Consider the following 14799-nt stretch of genomic DNA (forward strand, 5'->3'; position numbering starts at 1 on the left):
CTTGGTTTAAAAGAGTAAAAGTAAATTGTACATATAGTTACAAGTATGTATACACTATATACTTTGCATCAACTGATTAGCCGCCTGGTTGATTATTGGATTGGATATAAAGATAGAAGTAAATCATTTAGAAATGTTCTGAGTAGTAAGTAGAATGTCCAATATTTGTCTCCAGAGTGTAGTTGAGTGCAAGTATAATGTAGCAGAAAATGGAAATATTCAAGTATAATACAAGTATCTCAAATTGTATTCAAGAACAGTACTTCAGTAAATGAACAGTTAAATTCTACCACTGCTGATACATATTCATCAGCAGTATTTTACATAATAGAATTAACTCTGACACTTTGTTGAATTTGTATTTGTTTAGTTATTTATGTGGCATGTTTTATATTTAGCTCTCTCTCCAGTGTCAGTGAAACACTCTGATATTCTCTAATATTGCTCTGACAAAAACAGGGACCTGGACAGGACTTTATTCAGCCCTTTTTTAAAAAAATACTTACTTTCTTTAATTTGCATTCATACCATATAGGCTACTGTTTGGGGTCTGCACTGAAACCTGAATTTCATCTGAAACTAGACTGCTGGAGAAAGTTATCAAAAGATAGGTGTAATTTTTTGTGAAAAGGAACTTTGCAGACAAGAAGATTCATTTAAGTTATCCTGCTGTTGTGTTTCCTCAGAAATTCAGCAATGGTATAATATGCTGCCCATTATATGTCGACTTTCTATCCAAAAACGAATACAAAAAGATCAGTGGACAATAGCTTACAAAAACCAGTATCATTTTATTGAACACTTTGTGGAAGACATGTAAATATTACAGATAGGTCTACTAGTGTTGAAAAAGGATGAAATAAATACAAACAGAACTTGAAATCCCATAGGGATATATAAAAACATTGTTTTTCTTTAAAAGTCTCCATTTAGCAAAAGAAAAAAAAACATCTTCAGTACTAAGCATAAATACAAACATGTTTCTAAAATCTATGCCCTATAGATTACCTGGTTATTATAGCTAACATACATACTTAAAATCATCCAAGACAATATTTCATTAAGTACAAAATAGGCCATATCATCGTTAACTGTGACCAGGACTGTTATCAGTTGGAAATCTGATGCATTAACAAACAAACCATTCTGCAGCATAACTTCTCAAATCCTGAGTGAGATTGAGTTGAACACAAAATAGTGGGCTATGATCCGCTATAAAGCCACTTTTTTATAATGACTATGGGCCTCATGTCTTGTAGCTGCTTTAGCAAAAGATCAGCACCGTCTGAAAATGTTTTATCAATGACAATCTTGACATTGTTTGCTGATTTTAGATTCAGGGGATTTCTGAAGTCTACCAGATTTTCACAACCAGTTATTTTGCTTTTCATTGCAGATCTCTGTTTGTGAGTTTGTTGTCTTTTGGATGGCAGTTCAGCACTAGATTTGTCATTTAATTTGCGCTTGGAAGTCTGTGTAGACTCTGAGGTTTCCAAGAACTTAAGAAAAGAGTCCTCAAGTCCTAAAGGCTTGAAAGACCCTGACGTAACCCCGTCGTCACGTTGTTCTTGGGCTGTTGGTGTACCAGGATTTGAGTTCTCTCTGGAACTGTTAACAGTCGTACGATTCCTAAGGGTCTGCATCCTCTCTGGACAAGCTGGTGTAGGCTGTGCAGGTTTTCTGGGACGGCCTCTTTTTGTCCCCCCTTCTGTCCCAGTGGAAGCTTGAGATTCTGCACTATCGTCATAGGACAGTTTGCTGTCTTCCTGACCTATTCGATCCTCCAGCTCGTCTGTTTTCTGGTCACTGGGCTTTTCGCCGTCTTCTGGCTCGGTCTCCTCAGAAGATGAGCTTGACGCCCCCTCTGACTTGTTTGAATCTTTGAACCTGGCACGCGGGTACTTTTTGCAGAAAATGAACTGGCTCCTCTGGTCTTCAATGTATCTTTCTGTGAGGCCATGAGTGGTGTAATGCTTAAATATACTTCTCTCAGCCCGCTCCACTGCATCACAGCCTATTATCATGCATGGGTACTGCAGGGTGTACTTTTTCGTGCACATGGCTGACGCCTCCTCGTGGGACTTTAGTGTAGGCTTTCCAAAACTAGTCCAGTGCTCAATGGCTTTTCCATCTTTCTTTTTAGTGTTTTTCTTCTTCATTTTGAATTTACTTTCCATATTCTCTTTCCCATTGCTAACAGACACGAAGAGCCCTACTGATTTAGTCCGTCTTCCGTCACTTGTTTTAGGGTCATAAACGTATTCGTGCTTTTTTATCAGGTGACGCAGGAGGTTCGATTTCGTAGTGTAAACGCGGTCACATCCCTCATACTCACACTTAAACGTTGTATCAACTGAGCCGCTCTCAGAGATGGCGATTTCCTTGTGGAAATTCTTAATGTGCTCGATGTACTTTTCCACATTGTTGAAGGGGAGCGCGCACTCTGGCCGATCACAGTTGAAAGTCCCTATGGTCATACTGGCCATCATCGCTGTGGCTTTGTCACGGCTAAACTTGTGAAGTAAGAGGTAATGCTGCACTAACCTTGTGATTCCCATGAATACCCTTGAACAGTCTTTCACTTGACACCTGACCTCATGATCTTTGCTTATAATCTCAATGCTCTCCTGTACAGGTTTAACAGGAGTCTTATCGGGCTCAGGTTCAGGTTTACTGGGGGGCAGGGCTGCCTGATGCATGGCCCTGTAATGAAGGATCAGATTGTGTTGGATGGTGAATGCGGCAGTGCATCCTTCATGAACACAGCGATATGGTCTATATGGACTGTAGGCATCCGTTTCACACATTTTGAGACTCAACCTTTTCTGAGATTTGTCTTTCTTATGGAGCTCATCCTTTGTCGGTGTGTTTTTGGAGCTGCTAGGTTTCTCTGGGGAGGATGAAGCAGAAGCAGAAGCAGATGCAGATGCAGAAGCGGGGCTGGACATTGGCTCTTTGACTTTGCTTAATGATGCATCTGATCGTCCTTGCTGCTCTACTGCTTTGCCAACCGCACTGAGATTCTCTTGCATTTCTGTTTTTTTATTTCTGGATTTGTGTTTCACATCTGGACTCTTGTTTACAATAGCCACTTTAGGTCGCTCTGGGGTTTTCACATGATCTGATGGTGCCAACTCACCGAATGACCTATCAGTCAAATAGCTGGGAGGTGATGGTAGTTGTGTAACAGTTGATGCGTCAGGAATGAAGCCCTGTGTAACTGAATCTCCTGGCGAGGTGATCTGAGGCACCTCGGGATTGTTCTCATTGTCTGTTTGAGGTGCAATTGCAATGTCAAGCGGTTCTTGTTTTATACAAGGTAACACCAAGGCAGATGGTGTTGTGTGACTGCTGTTGGCATCAGTGGGTGCACGACTAATAGGCATGCTATCTTTGTTAAGCCTAAATGCACGCCTGTTTCGAGCACTTATCTTTAGCTTCTGAATCTCTGCCTTGGACAACCGATGCACTTTTTCATAGTGAATTCTCAAACCTGTCGTTCTTGTGAATGTTTTGGGGCATATCTGACAAGGATATGGAGACAGTTTGGATGGGGTTCTTTTAAGTTCTTCTATCATCTCATTAGTGTAATCGTGCATTTTAGTCAAGTGTCTGAATAATGCCTCCTTTGTCATGAATGAGTATTCACAGTCATCCTGGTCACATTTAAAAGGTTTGGGTACCTTTTCAGAGGGCTTGTCATCACTTTTACTCAGTAATTTACTTTTTTCAATCTCAGGGGCTTTATCACAATGACTGACATTTTGTTCTAATGAAAGAGCACTCCGCATCTTCTCTTGTGCAGCCTCAATCAAATCAAGCCTTTGAAAGGCATGTGAGATTTCCATCAAGTGATCCTCCTGATAAGGTACAGCGAGGGCTGGATTAGCCAGCTCTACTGTCTTGTCTTGCTGGTTTTCAGGGGTAATGGACATTGAGTTTGAAAAGTCCATTATATTTGTATTTTGGGGCTCTTGTTTCAACACCATTGGTGAAGTCAAAGTGGTCAAGCTACAAGATTCCTGTGAGAAATCACCATTTGACATGTTGAATACTCCTCCGTTAGTGTCAGGGACATGGGGGTCGTTGAGAAAATCAAGAAAAGACGTTGGCAGATCGGCCGTTAGATCTATTTCATCTACAGGCCTGCACTGTGAGCGTTTGGACAAATGACCCCCAAGAGACTTGGTGCTTGTGAACTCTCTGAAGCATCTCCTGCAGATGACCTTGCCATCTTTAATGATGGCTGGCCATTTGGTTCGCTTGCTCAGCCTGCTGCGTTTTCCTTTCTGCATGTCAGGGTCACCCGCTTTTTCCTCTATGGCATCAGCCTCACAGTCAGCATTCGGACAGCCCTCTTCGAAAGGAAAGTCTGTCTGAGTGACACTTGGTGGACTGAGCATTTCATCAACAGAGTTGTCCATCGGCTCATACCCAGGAGTGGACATATTCTCTCTTTTAATTACATCATGTGAGGGTTTTAATGCAATCTGGGCTTCTGGGCTCAGACATTTAATGGGAATATCAACTGATGAGCCTTGAGTATGACAGGAGTTTTCTGGCTGATCATATGGCGTGTGATAACCTCCTTCAGGGAGGCTGTCAATTGTTGAGAGACTGTTTCCATTATCCAACTGACTTGTCATACTTGGACTAATTTTTCTCACATCCACACCATCTCCACTGCCCTCTGGATGCATTAATCCATACTGATGCCCTCCATTATGTATTTGCCCTCCGTTGTCAAGCATCAGAGAGCTTGACACATATTGGGACATCAAACTTGAATCTGAAGGAGCGTGTGATGTAGTGGGACCATGCACAGCTACCATCGAATGGTCTCTGTCAGATGGGACTGACGGCGTGGTCTGATAAGGGTCTGCCTGCCACTGAGGATAGCTGCGAGATGGGTACTCATTCATGTTGAAGGCATCTGGATAGCAGTTATTCACTGGAGGTGCAGACCATGACTGGGACATGTCTGACTGCATCATTCCACTGGGATTATTTGGGCTTCCCCATGAAGGGTAGTGTGTGGGGTTCACCATTGGCGTGATAGGCACGGGCTCCATTGATCCAGGATAACATTGGGCAGGTGAGGTCGAGCATCCCGTTTGGTAATCCATTTGCTGCATCCCCTGTTTGTTGCATAGTACCCCAGGCTGATTTGACTGCCTGTTCCACATGTTCTGAGACTGACTGGGTGAAGCTGGCCCACTTGGTGCCTTTTTTGCTGTAATTTTGGCCACTTTGTTATATTTCTTTGCCAATTTCCAGTCTTCAAATATTTCAGGGTGTTGCTTCTTCACATGCCTAGACAGACTTTTGTTTGTACTGTACGCCCTGGTACAGTCACTATATGGGCAGCAATGCAGATTCTCTTCATTTCCAGCAGTTACAGTAGGCGTGCTGGAAGGATATCCTTGCATTGAAGAGGGAATTTCTGTCTTGATTTGACTTGGAGAAATTATTTGTGTGATTGCTTTAGGAGCTTTGTTGCCATGGACGTTATCAAGAACCTCTCCCTGTTGTCCTGCCACAGGATTTGTGGCAATGGGTACAGGATATACTGGAGGGATTTCACCTTGCCCGACCACATTTGGGGGCGCGTGAGGAGCCTCAGGTGCTGGTGTCACATCAGCTGGTGCTGGAGTGGGGCTTGTGAGAGGAGTAAAGCATTGCTCTGGTTCTTCTATTTCAAGCTCTCCTGCAGAGTTCAGCATGCTTTCAATCGAGTGTTTCACTCTCACAGGACCTACATCTTTAGCAATTTCTTCTAATGTGCTTGGTGATGTGTCCGCCTTAGACGGCTCATTCATATATACATCTGTATTAATCATTTCGAGGCTCGGGGTGCCCTCCACTGGTGGTTGTACTTTTGGAGTGAGAGGAGGGTTTTGGTTAGTGATGGGCAAACTCTTTGCTGCAACATTTGTACTATGATTCTCTTGGTGAGACAGGAATTGAGACTGTGAGTAGAATATTTTGCCGCAATTATCAGTTTGGCAGGTGTAGGTAAGGTAATGCTGAGCCTCGTGATCATACAACAAGTAGGCCTCACTAAAAACTTGGCCACAGTTAGGGAACATGCACTGGGCCTTAAATTCAGGATGTGTTTTTCTATGCATGAGAAGCTCAGAATTGGAGTTAAAGTTGGCCTTGCAATCCAACTGTATGCAGATGTATGGTTTGCTGCCACAATGCATCTGCAAATGATCATTAAGATGTCTTACGTTAACAAACTGCCGTCTGCAATACTGACACACTACCTTCTGCTTTTGTATCTCTAAAAACCTCATGGCCTCTTCGTCGTCCTTATGAGATCTGACATGAGCCATGAGGTTTCGGAAAAACTTGAAAGCCTTGGAACAGTTTTTGACAGGACAGAAACAGTCTTGACTTATGTGTGTGTCAGATGTAGTTTGCTCTATCTTAACAGGAGATGCCAACTGGTCACCAATTTGGGGTTCAATCTTAACAGGACTCATGCTCATCTTGGCAGCAACTTTTGTATTCTTTGATGGACTTTTAGGTGACTGAGGTGGTTTGGTTACCTTCCTGGCAGCTTTCATTGCAGCTAGTCTCTCTTTGCAAGATTGCTTTACATGTGATGCTACATGTGGCTCTAAAACCTCCCTACTTTCAAAACTGTCAGCACAAATAGGACAAAGATACACTCCATCTTTGAAATGCTTCTGTGCATGGCGAACTATTCTATGACCCAGGAACTCCTTGTCGCACAAAACACAATACTGCATGTAGGCTCGCCAATTTCTGAACCGGGCAGACACAAAACCTTGCTCCCGAAGTTTTTTAGCCTCTCTGTTTTTTTCTCTTTCATCCGTGATTTCATTGAGTTCATTTGTAGTGGTTAACAGAAAATCCTCCAGGTCTCTGTATTCAGGGAGTTTGCCAAGTGCACTTTCCACCTCCTGTTCGTCTGTGTCATTGAGTGTGTCAATAGATGACACAATAGCTGCCTCTTCGCCCATCAGTGCCAAGCAGTTGCGTTTCAGTGTTTTCCAGTCCCAGAACTCTGGATCAAAAGGCCACTGTGTCTTCAAGGCCAGCAGTAACTCACACCGTAAAGAATTGGGCACTGGTAGACTTCCGTCCTCCTCAGGCTTTTGGTCAGGTTCGTTGTACAGTGACTCCACAGCATAATACGAGTCAATGGTAGGCTGGAGGAGGAACTCTGTGAGCTGGCATGCACGCTTAACCTCTAGATCAGTTGGCAAGAGGCAGGAAATAGTCTTGCAGATGGTAGACTTGCTATCCTTGTGGTCACTGGAGGTCATTTTCAAAGCTTGAATGCACATTTCCACGCACACTGGAAGCCCCACCTCTCCAACCTACAGAAACATACAAACACCAAAGACTTGACTTTGAGATCTGTTTAACTGATGTAGTATCTTAAGAGTCTGAGTAATTCTTTGAGTGAATGGTTATAAGCACTAATTTTTCTTACCTCATTTTGGATTACTTTGATTAGAAACAGAATATGACAGACGCTTCTACAGAGAAGAGCCATCTCTTTGCTGTGTCCAAGAAATGCATCCGCTGACGACTCTAAGCGCATGAGTAGCTTACTCCAGAACAGTGTGAGTTCCCTGGGAAACATCACAAACATAACTGTTAAAAACAACTCACCATTATTTTTATTACTGTTAGACAGCAAGACATATTATAATGGCACAATCTAAAAGACTGGAATGTGCCATCATATTATTTGTCTTGCTTTGTCAGAAGTGAAGTCCAAAGACCCCAAAAGATAAATCTCAAAGCCTTTTCACATCAATTTCACATGGATTTTTGTCCAAAAAGAAAAGTGGAGCTAAAAATGGTATACAGCACCACAGATAATTTGCACCAGACCTGGTGTGCCTACTTGTCATGCAGAAAAGTCTTACACAGATTTTCTGTATTGCCGCACCACATTTTGGCATCCAATGGTGTGAAACAGGTTTCACTATAATATGATACAAGGAGGAGCAGCTAATTCACACATCTGAGAACTTGGAACCATCAAATATTTGATATGTTGTCCTATAAAAATGATGTCAATGATACATCAATTATTAAAGCAGTAGAAGTAACATTAGTAACTGATTGTTGCAGCTTTACTTATACACATACTCTGATTACACAAATTAAAGATGTATGTTTAACTAGACCGTCGCTGTTGCAGTTATAGCTTGTAGAGAGTAAACCATTTATACTCATTCATTCACAGCCGGCCTACAGCCTCTCAAGCATTAGGCTATTAGGAGACATGAACCTTCGAAAACACACACACTCAGAGTCTGCATGTGCAACACTGCTCAACAGAGATGGTATCTCTGAGAACATGTTTATTGCAGAAATTGCTTCATCCAATCGCCTAATTAATCATTTCCATGACCACTGTATTCCTGGGGGTCATTTTGAAAGTGTTTATCTGACACAAACAGCAACACTCACCAGGCACAATAAACATCTCCTTGGAGAAGCTGTCGCTTGAGAAAGGCAGAGCACATGGAGAAAGCTCCTTTCTCATCTCCCTCCGACTCAAGGTTGCAGATCATTTCGAGAGCATCTTTACAGTCTATAGATGCAATCTATTATGGAGCGAGTGAGAGAGAGAGAGAGAGAGAGAAATAAAGCCATAGTCATTTTAAATGAAATCAAATAACTATCTGACACACTGTTCAAACCTGGTTTTTGTTACAAAAAAAATCAAATAAGTGATGAGACATTAATGGGTTTTGCTGTTAGATTTCATATCAGTTCATTTTCAGTCCAATAGTCTATTTGTTTTAAATAAAAAAAACTTTCAAACATATTTTTTTTCAATTTCCTGTTGTATTATTGGGTAATTTCCTGGGTTAAAGAACTGTAATAGGTACATTGTCAAGCATCAGATATGATGACTTTGTGGGTACTTAGAACTGTATCATTTCTTACCTCTTCCATTAGCTGCTCCTGACTTTTTGTCATGCAGATGCAAACCAAGTAGGTCTGTTTGAAGTTTCCTTTTCCTTCATATCCCGGATACTCTGAGCATATCTTTGCAAGGACAGCAGCTTTATCGACATTGTCCACTTTGATTAGGTGCTTTATTCTCATGTTCAGAAGTGTGGGACCTTCCAACTCAAGAAACTCGTGAACTAAGGAACAAAAAGGAGAAGGCGGAGACAAGTGATAAGAAACTGCATACACACACTGAACAATTATAAATCTCACGCAGTTACAACTGTTCAATTTAGGAACAAGTGAGAACTAACCTTGCTCAGTTTGTGGGATTTGATTGGACATGATGCTGCTTAGTGTGGTGTTGGACCAAACGCCGTCCTCCTGTGCCAGAACTGAGAGCAGGCAAAGCTGTGTGCTCCCACTTTCTTGCAAAAGGCTGTGTGCCAACTGCAACAGAAGATAAATAAATATGTAGTAAATAAATTGCTAAAACCTCAATGAGTCAATTGTTATTTGAAGAAATTTGTGTCACCATTCAACAGTTTCTACATTTCTCAAATAGCAGCGATAACAGAACATTACATAAAATGAACCTACCGATCCAAACATTCAGCTCATTCATTTTCATAATGTTACAACGATTAACTAAACTAATTGCATTCTAATGACTAACAGTCAGCTTTTCTTTGCTTATCGCAACAGAGATACGCCTCAGAAAAAGTCTCCAAACAGCGCGGGAGACACTGACCTTCATGGAGGACTGAAACTCCTCCCATAAGGCACCAGGGACATGCTGGGGCAGTAAGAGCAGCAGCTCCGCACAGCTCCTGCGAATCCAACATAGTCATTTGTTAAAGCCACATTTAGGTCAAGGATGTGTACACGCTACACAAAATAAGGGTAGCCATGAAATGTGCTGCTGTAAAGCCAGAGTGGCATTTTTGAATATAGTACGGACAGAGGTGTTAATCAGGAGCTGATTTAGTCACTGTTAATATTTTTTATATGCAAAAACTCAGAATACGCAGATCAGTAACTGTGATCAATAATTAATCAAGTTAAAATCCTTGTGCTAGCTGTTGCCTCTGATTCCCTTCATTTTGTGTATGCACTGCACCTCCGCGTGCAGCTCATCCCAAATATGTCGAAGCTCCCCAAGAGGTAGCCTACATTTCTGTTCTGTATTACAGCCTCAAGGACTTTGCCTCCACAACTGCTTCAAGAGCACATTGTGCGAATAGCTGAAGAGCTCCTGAATACAGTTTGCAGCATATTTCCAAACTTTTCATGTCTAAATTTCCGCTGGGATTTGGATGTGCTTTTTTTTTTTGTTATTCTTATTGTCAAATATTGTGCATCTTTCATGTAATATCTAAAGAGATCCCTGTCAGCCATACCTAACAACACCAGTGGGACAGCAAAGCAAACTTAGCAAAAGCAAACCTGTAACTCTCTCTTTGCCACCTTAACTAATTCAGGAAGACTTAAACTGGGATTTTGCCAATTTTGCCTTTGTATTACTACAAAGTTGGTAGTTGATGCAACTGAACAATGGTAACGTATCTCTCTAATTTTGCTTGCACCTAGAACCCCGGCTAAATCACGTAAATGTGGCACCTTGTGGATTTTATGGCTGTTTGATCAACTACAGATTGTACTTGTGCATTTTTGAATGCCTACACCCATGGACGCAAAAAGTATAGTTGGATCCAGACAGAGCGAGACACTTGAGTCAGAGGCGTCTCACAAATCTTCAATCAAACTAGGCAACCCTGATAAACTAGAAACGTAGATCTTAGATCCTGTTAATGCATCTGCCACACCGCCCTTGAAGTGTACTACCCATCACACTCAGTGCCTTCTGGTTATTGTGTGTTTTTATAATTTTGAGTGAAAGGGAACAATATAGCTCCTTTCATGTTGCACCAATTTCAAAAATATCTTCACCTTTCTACTGCATTGACAGCCTGGTTTTATGCAAGGGCCATTTTTCGAGTGGTGAAATACTTCTTAAAGCATTTTACATTTTATTTCTGTCATTAATGTGTAACAGTTATACAAGTCGAGTTAATAATAAAGACACTGTTTGAAAAAATTGGACTATATGGGCCTATGTATATCAAATAATAAAATTTATTGGACAGAGAGATCTTCTCTGCAGTGTGTTTCTACTCACAGTGCTAACTTTTCAAGTAGGAGTGGCGCGTTTTCACATTCGGAGGAGAGACAGGAGGCGGCCTTAGCAAAGCTGAGGATGGCCACAGTGTAGACCTCCAGCAAAGGCAGTGGATCCTCGTCAGTTTTCCAACGGCCAGCATGTTCCACGAGGACCTGGAAAACATAAAAAGATTACAATAAGAATTAACTCACTCTCAGACTGATTTATTTTAAAGGTGGATAAAGTTGAGCTGATGCTTAAAAAACGACAGACTGTCTGTTTCTAGCCTCTCAAACTTGAGGATTTGCTACAATACAATCCGCAGACAACTAAACTACTGCAGGGTTAGTTTTTTTTCAAGATCGTACAGCCATAACTTTGTGAAATTTAGAGACCGGAAATAACTAATGGAGTAATCGATAATGAAAATAATAGTTGGTCTGTAAGCTATTTTGAGTCACCTTTAAAAATAAAGGTTTTAAATGTTTTGATCCTGTTTGAATTTTGTCTCTTTTAACACTCACCAACAACTTGGAGAGTCGGTCCTGAATATAAGTTAGCTCACAAAACTCACTAACCTGTCTTTTGCAAAGCTGCATCTGTCAGCATGGCCAGATTTATTCTGATTTCATACCTTTGTTAACACTTTTTTTCCGGAGATGAGGTAACAGCTACGTTGGTGTTGGTGACGTATAATGAGCGAGACAAGGTAGTTCACTAAATGCTATTTTACTCTCTTTGCAACAAACTGACTTTCTCGACTTGCATCTGTTATATTCCAACTCTTTTTTTTAAAATCAACCAACATCATGTGTGTTATCTGAGGCACAATTCAAACAGGATTATAAAACACAAATCAAAAACATAATGTTTTTTTCCAACAAAAGGTCCAATAGGGCACACAGGAGCTAGGGGCGGGACTTTGCCTCTATAAAGCAAATATAACATGTTTGGAGAGAAAAAGAGATTTAATAATGTATTATTTACTATGTGCTAGGACTGAATGATGTGATAGTAATTAAGGATGAATTTATACTGTGAAATATCAAGCTCTTCCGGATGTGTTGATTTAAAAATCCACAGTTTAACCTTCCATTGAAGAAAGAAAGAAATCTCATAAAGGATGAAAAATTTAACTTGGATAAATATTTACCATGTTATTACACACTGATTATAAAAATGCAGTCAAGATGTGGACACCAGACAAAGCACCAAAGTTATGCAGCTCTGCAAAAAAAAAACGAGAGAAAAGAAAAGAAAAAAAAGGAAAGCTCCCTCTTTTTTTTCCTTCTTTTCACTCAGCTCAAGTGACGCCTAACCTTCATCTCTGAAAAGTCCCTCCATTTCTTCGTCACACACACACACACACACAATGTTCACGCAGATCCATTTCACCCCGAGTGACTTTTATTATTCCTGCAGGTTATTTTCTGATGAGATAAGTCTCCATCAGGTCTTCGCTGCACACAGCCACAGCATTCAGTCCCGAGGCTCGTCCTATTTTCCCCCACAAATAACTTTTAAGTTGAATGAATTTGCTCTCCGCCGGGTTTATGGCGTGGGACAAACACAAAAACCGACGACTCGCACTGTAATTTGGTGCAATCCTTGCGGTACGAGGCTGATATCAGGTAAACGGAGACCCCTCGCATGAGATTTACGTGGTCAGGGCACATTAATGAGGAGGATGTGTAATGGAGTCAGTGACCACTGCTGCCACACTTTCCCTTTTTTTAAAAATCTCAGCCAGCTGCAGCCAGATCGCTTCGCTATAACATTGACATCAATTCAACATCTTCTTTTTTTTCTTTGCTGGCGCTGACTAATGTGGCTGTAATAAACAATCTCCGCTGATGTGGTGGGCTGGATTAATTAGTGCACAAGGCCTGGGCTAGCACCTTGGAAAAATCATTGATCTTTCCGTTACGATAGAGCAGCTTTCACAAAAGTAACCCCTTTTTACGCCAAGCTAAAACTTAAACCAGCGTGCAGATGCAGCGTTATAACGCCTGAATTGTGTTTTCTGCGAGGGGAACAACGATGTAAAACAATGGATATCAATGCAATCGCCCTGTAAAATCTCGCTAACGTAGCTATCCATTTTTTTGCACAGCATGACCACTGCACAGGACAGGGGGACCCTGCATAACAGCTAGCAACATCCATCTGCTAGTAGCTATCTGGCCTGGAAAATACGAGTAACACAAGCAAAGCGCGCACACATTTGCGTGACTTCTCCCCGCGTGGTTAGTCAGACTTTGCACATAAGTGCAAGCCAGAGGCGAACATCATTGTAGGAAAGGCTGAAAACCACCGAGGAGTTTTTTTCCCCCATCCCGAAATGCCCAGGCAGCTAGCTAGGCAGCTAGCTCCTTAGCTACATTGTTGTAGCAAACGTAGACGCGCATCCTCGGCCAGGAAGCCAGAGGGGCTGCAGGCTGCCCGGGATGAGCAGCAGGAGGACGGGCTAACCTGGCAAAACTCCTGGCAGAAATGCAGCGAGGCTTCCAGCGGAGACTGCGAGCTCTCTTTCAAAGCTGTGGTCAAACCCTGGAACCGCTCTCGGAGCTCCTCGATAGCTTTCCGTGTGTCATATTCCTTCTCTGTCTCCCCCTCCGCCATCTTCACAACAATCACGACCGCGTACGCACAGATGTTACGCTGCCAGACTCGCACCCGCACGCGCACGCAGGGGGGTGGGGAAGGGTGAGCACACCGTGTGCTCCCCACACACACACACACACACACACACACCTCTGATGTCAACAAAGCATCAACGACCTTACAGTGACAGAGAACCACACACCGCATACAGGCTGGACGTGAGGTGTTTGCTGCATGAGCTGATCGCAGGACGGCTGTATGTCCCCTGAACACACCGTCCATCCGCAGATACTGCAGGTCAGACGTGACCTCCAGGCAGCAGGCATGTGACTCAAGTCATTTGGTCCTCAGTCCTAGCAGGTTATTTTGGTCTTGTAAGTCAGGTCTACTCCAGTCCTTGGTTAAAGGATATGCTCACCCACTCATGAAAATTCAATCATGATCCTCTCACCCCCATGTGCCATGAGTGCTGAACATTTGTAATAGAGCAGGCTATGAGAACATGTACATTACTGAAATATTACTCAGTTACAAGTAAAACTGCTTGTTTTGAAATGATAAGTGAATATGTAATCTCACACACTAGCATTAGTTACTGTAATGCATTATCAATAGCAGGCATTCACTCAATCACAGGGGTTTCTTTTTCTCTAAATCTTTAGTCTAAATGACTCCCAACTCCTGTCAGAGGTCGCAGTCGTCCCTCCAAACCTGGGCCTGCAGCAGAGCTTTGTTTTATTGTCTGTACATGTGTCACGGTTTTCATTGGCCCGTTTGTCATCGGATAGCCTACAAAAATGCAGATGAACGGAGGGTTCAGATGTTATTTCATATTGTGCTCAGCACTCAATTATGATTTTAAAAGTAACCAAGTTGATTACATTGTGCAATGCATACTCAAGTATGAGAAAATCTAAACTTGAAAAAAAGGACATACAACTCCCGTAATTACAGCAATAGTAGATGTAATTCAATACTTCGATTCCTGATGGAAAGTCTGGTGAAGTTTTGTAGTGCACCAAACATTTCTGGAGCTTTATGGTAAAACAGTGTTACAGCATTGTCCTAGATAAATGAAGTAGATG

At 42.0% G+C, this 14799-nt stretch overlaps 1 protein-coding gene across 1 annotated transcript; it reads right to left on the minus strand.

Moving 5' to 3' along the window:
• Nucleotides 1-771: 771 nt before the first annotated feature.
• On the minus strand, nucleotides 772-13858 carry znf292a (zinc finger protein 292a). The gene is made up of 8 exons (XM_037071708.1): nucleotides 13583-13858; nucleotides 11129-11283; nucleotides 9701-9779; nucleotides 9264-9399; nucleotides 8944-9146; nucleotides 8461-8597; nucleotides 7469-7610; nucleotides 772-7352 (listed from the first exon to the last, which is right to left on the minus strand). Exons 1-8 carry the CDS (start codon nucleotides 13730-13732, stop codon nucleotides 1203-1205), a joined length of 7152 nt encoding a protein of 2383 aa, XP_036927603.1. The 5' UTR covers nucleotides 13733-13858; the 3' UTR covers nucleotides 772-1202.
• Between the last annotated feature and the right edge of the window lie 941 nt (nucleotides 13859-14799).

Source organism: Acanthopagrus latus, chromosome 16 (genome assembly GCF_904848185.1).
Source record: "Acanthopagrus latus isolate v.2019 chromosome 16, fAcaLat1.1, whole genome shotgun sequence".
In the NCBI taxonomy this organism is placed as follows: Eukaryota; Metazoa; Chordata; class Actinopteri; order Spariformes; family Sparidae; genus Acanthopagrus; species Acanthopagrus latus.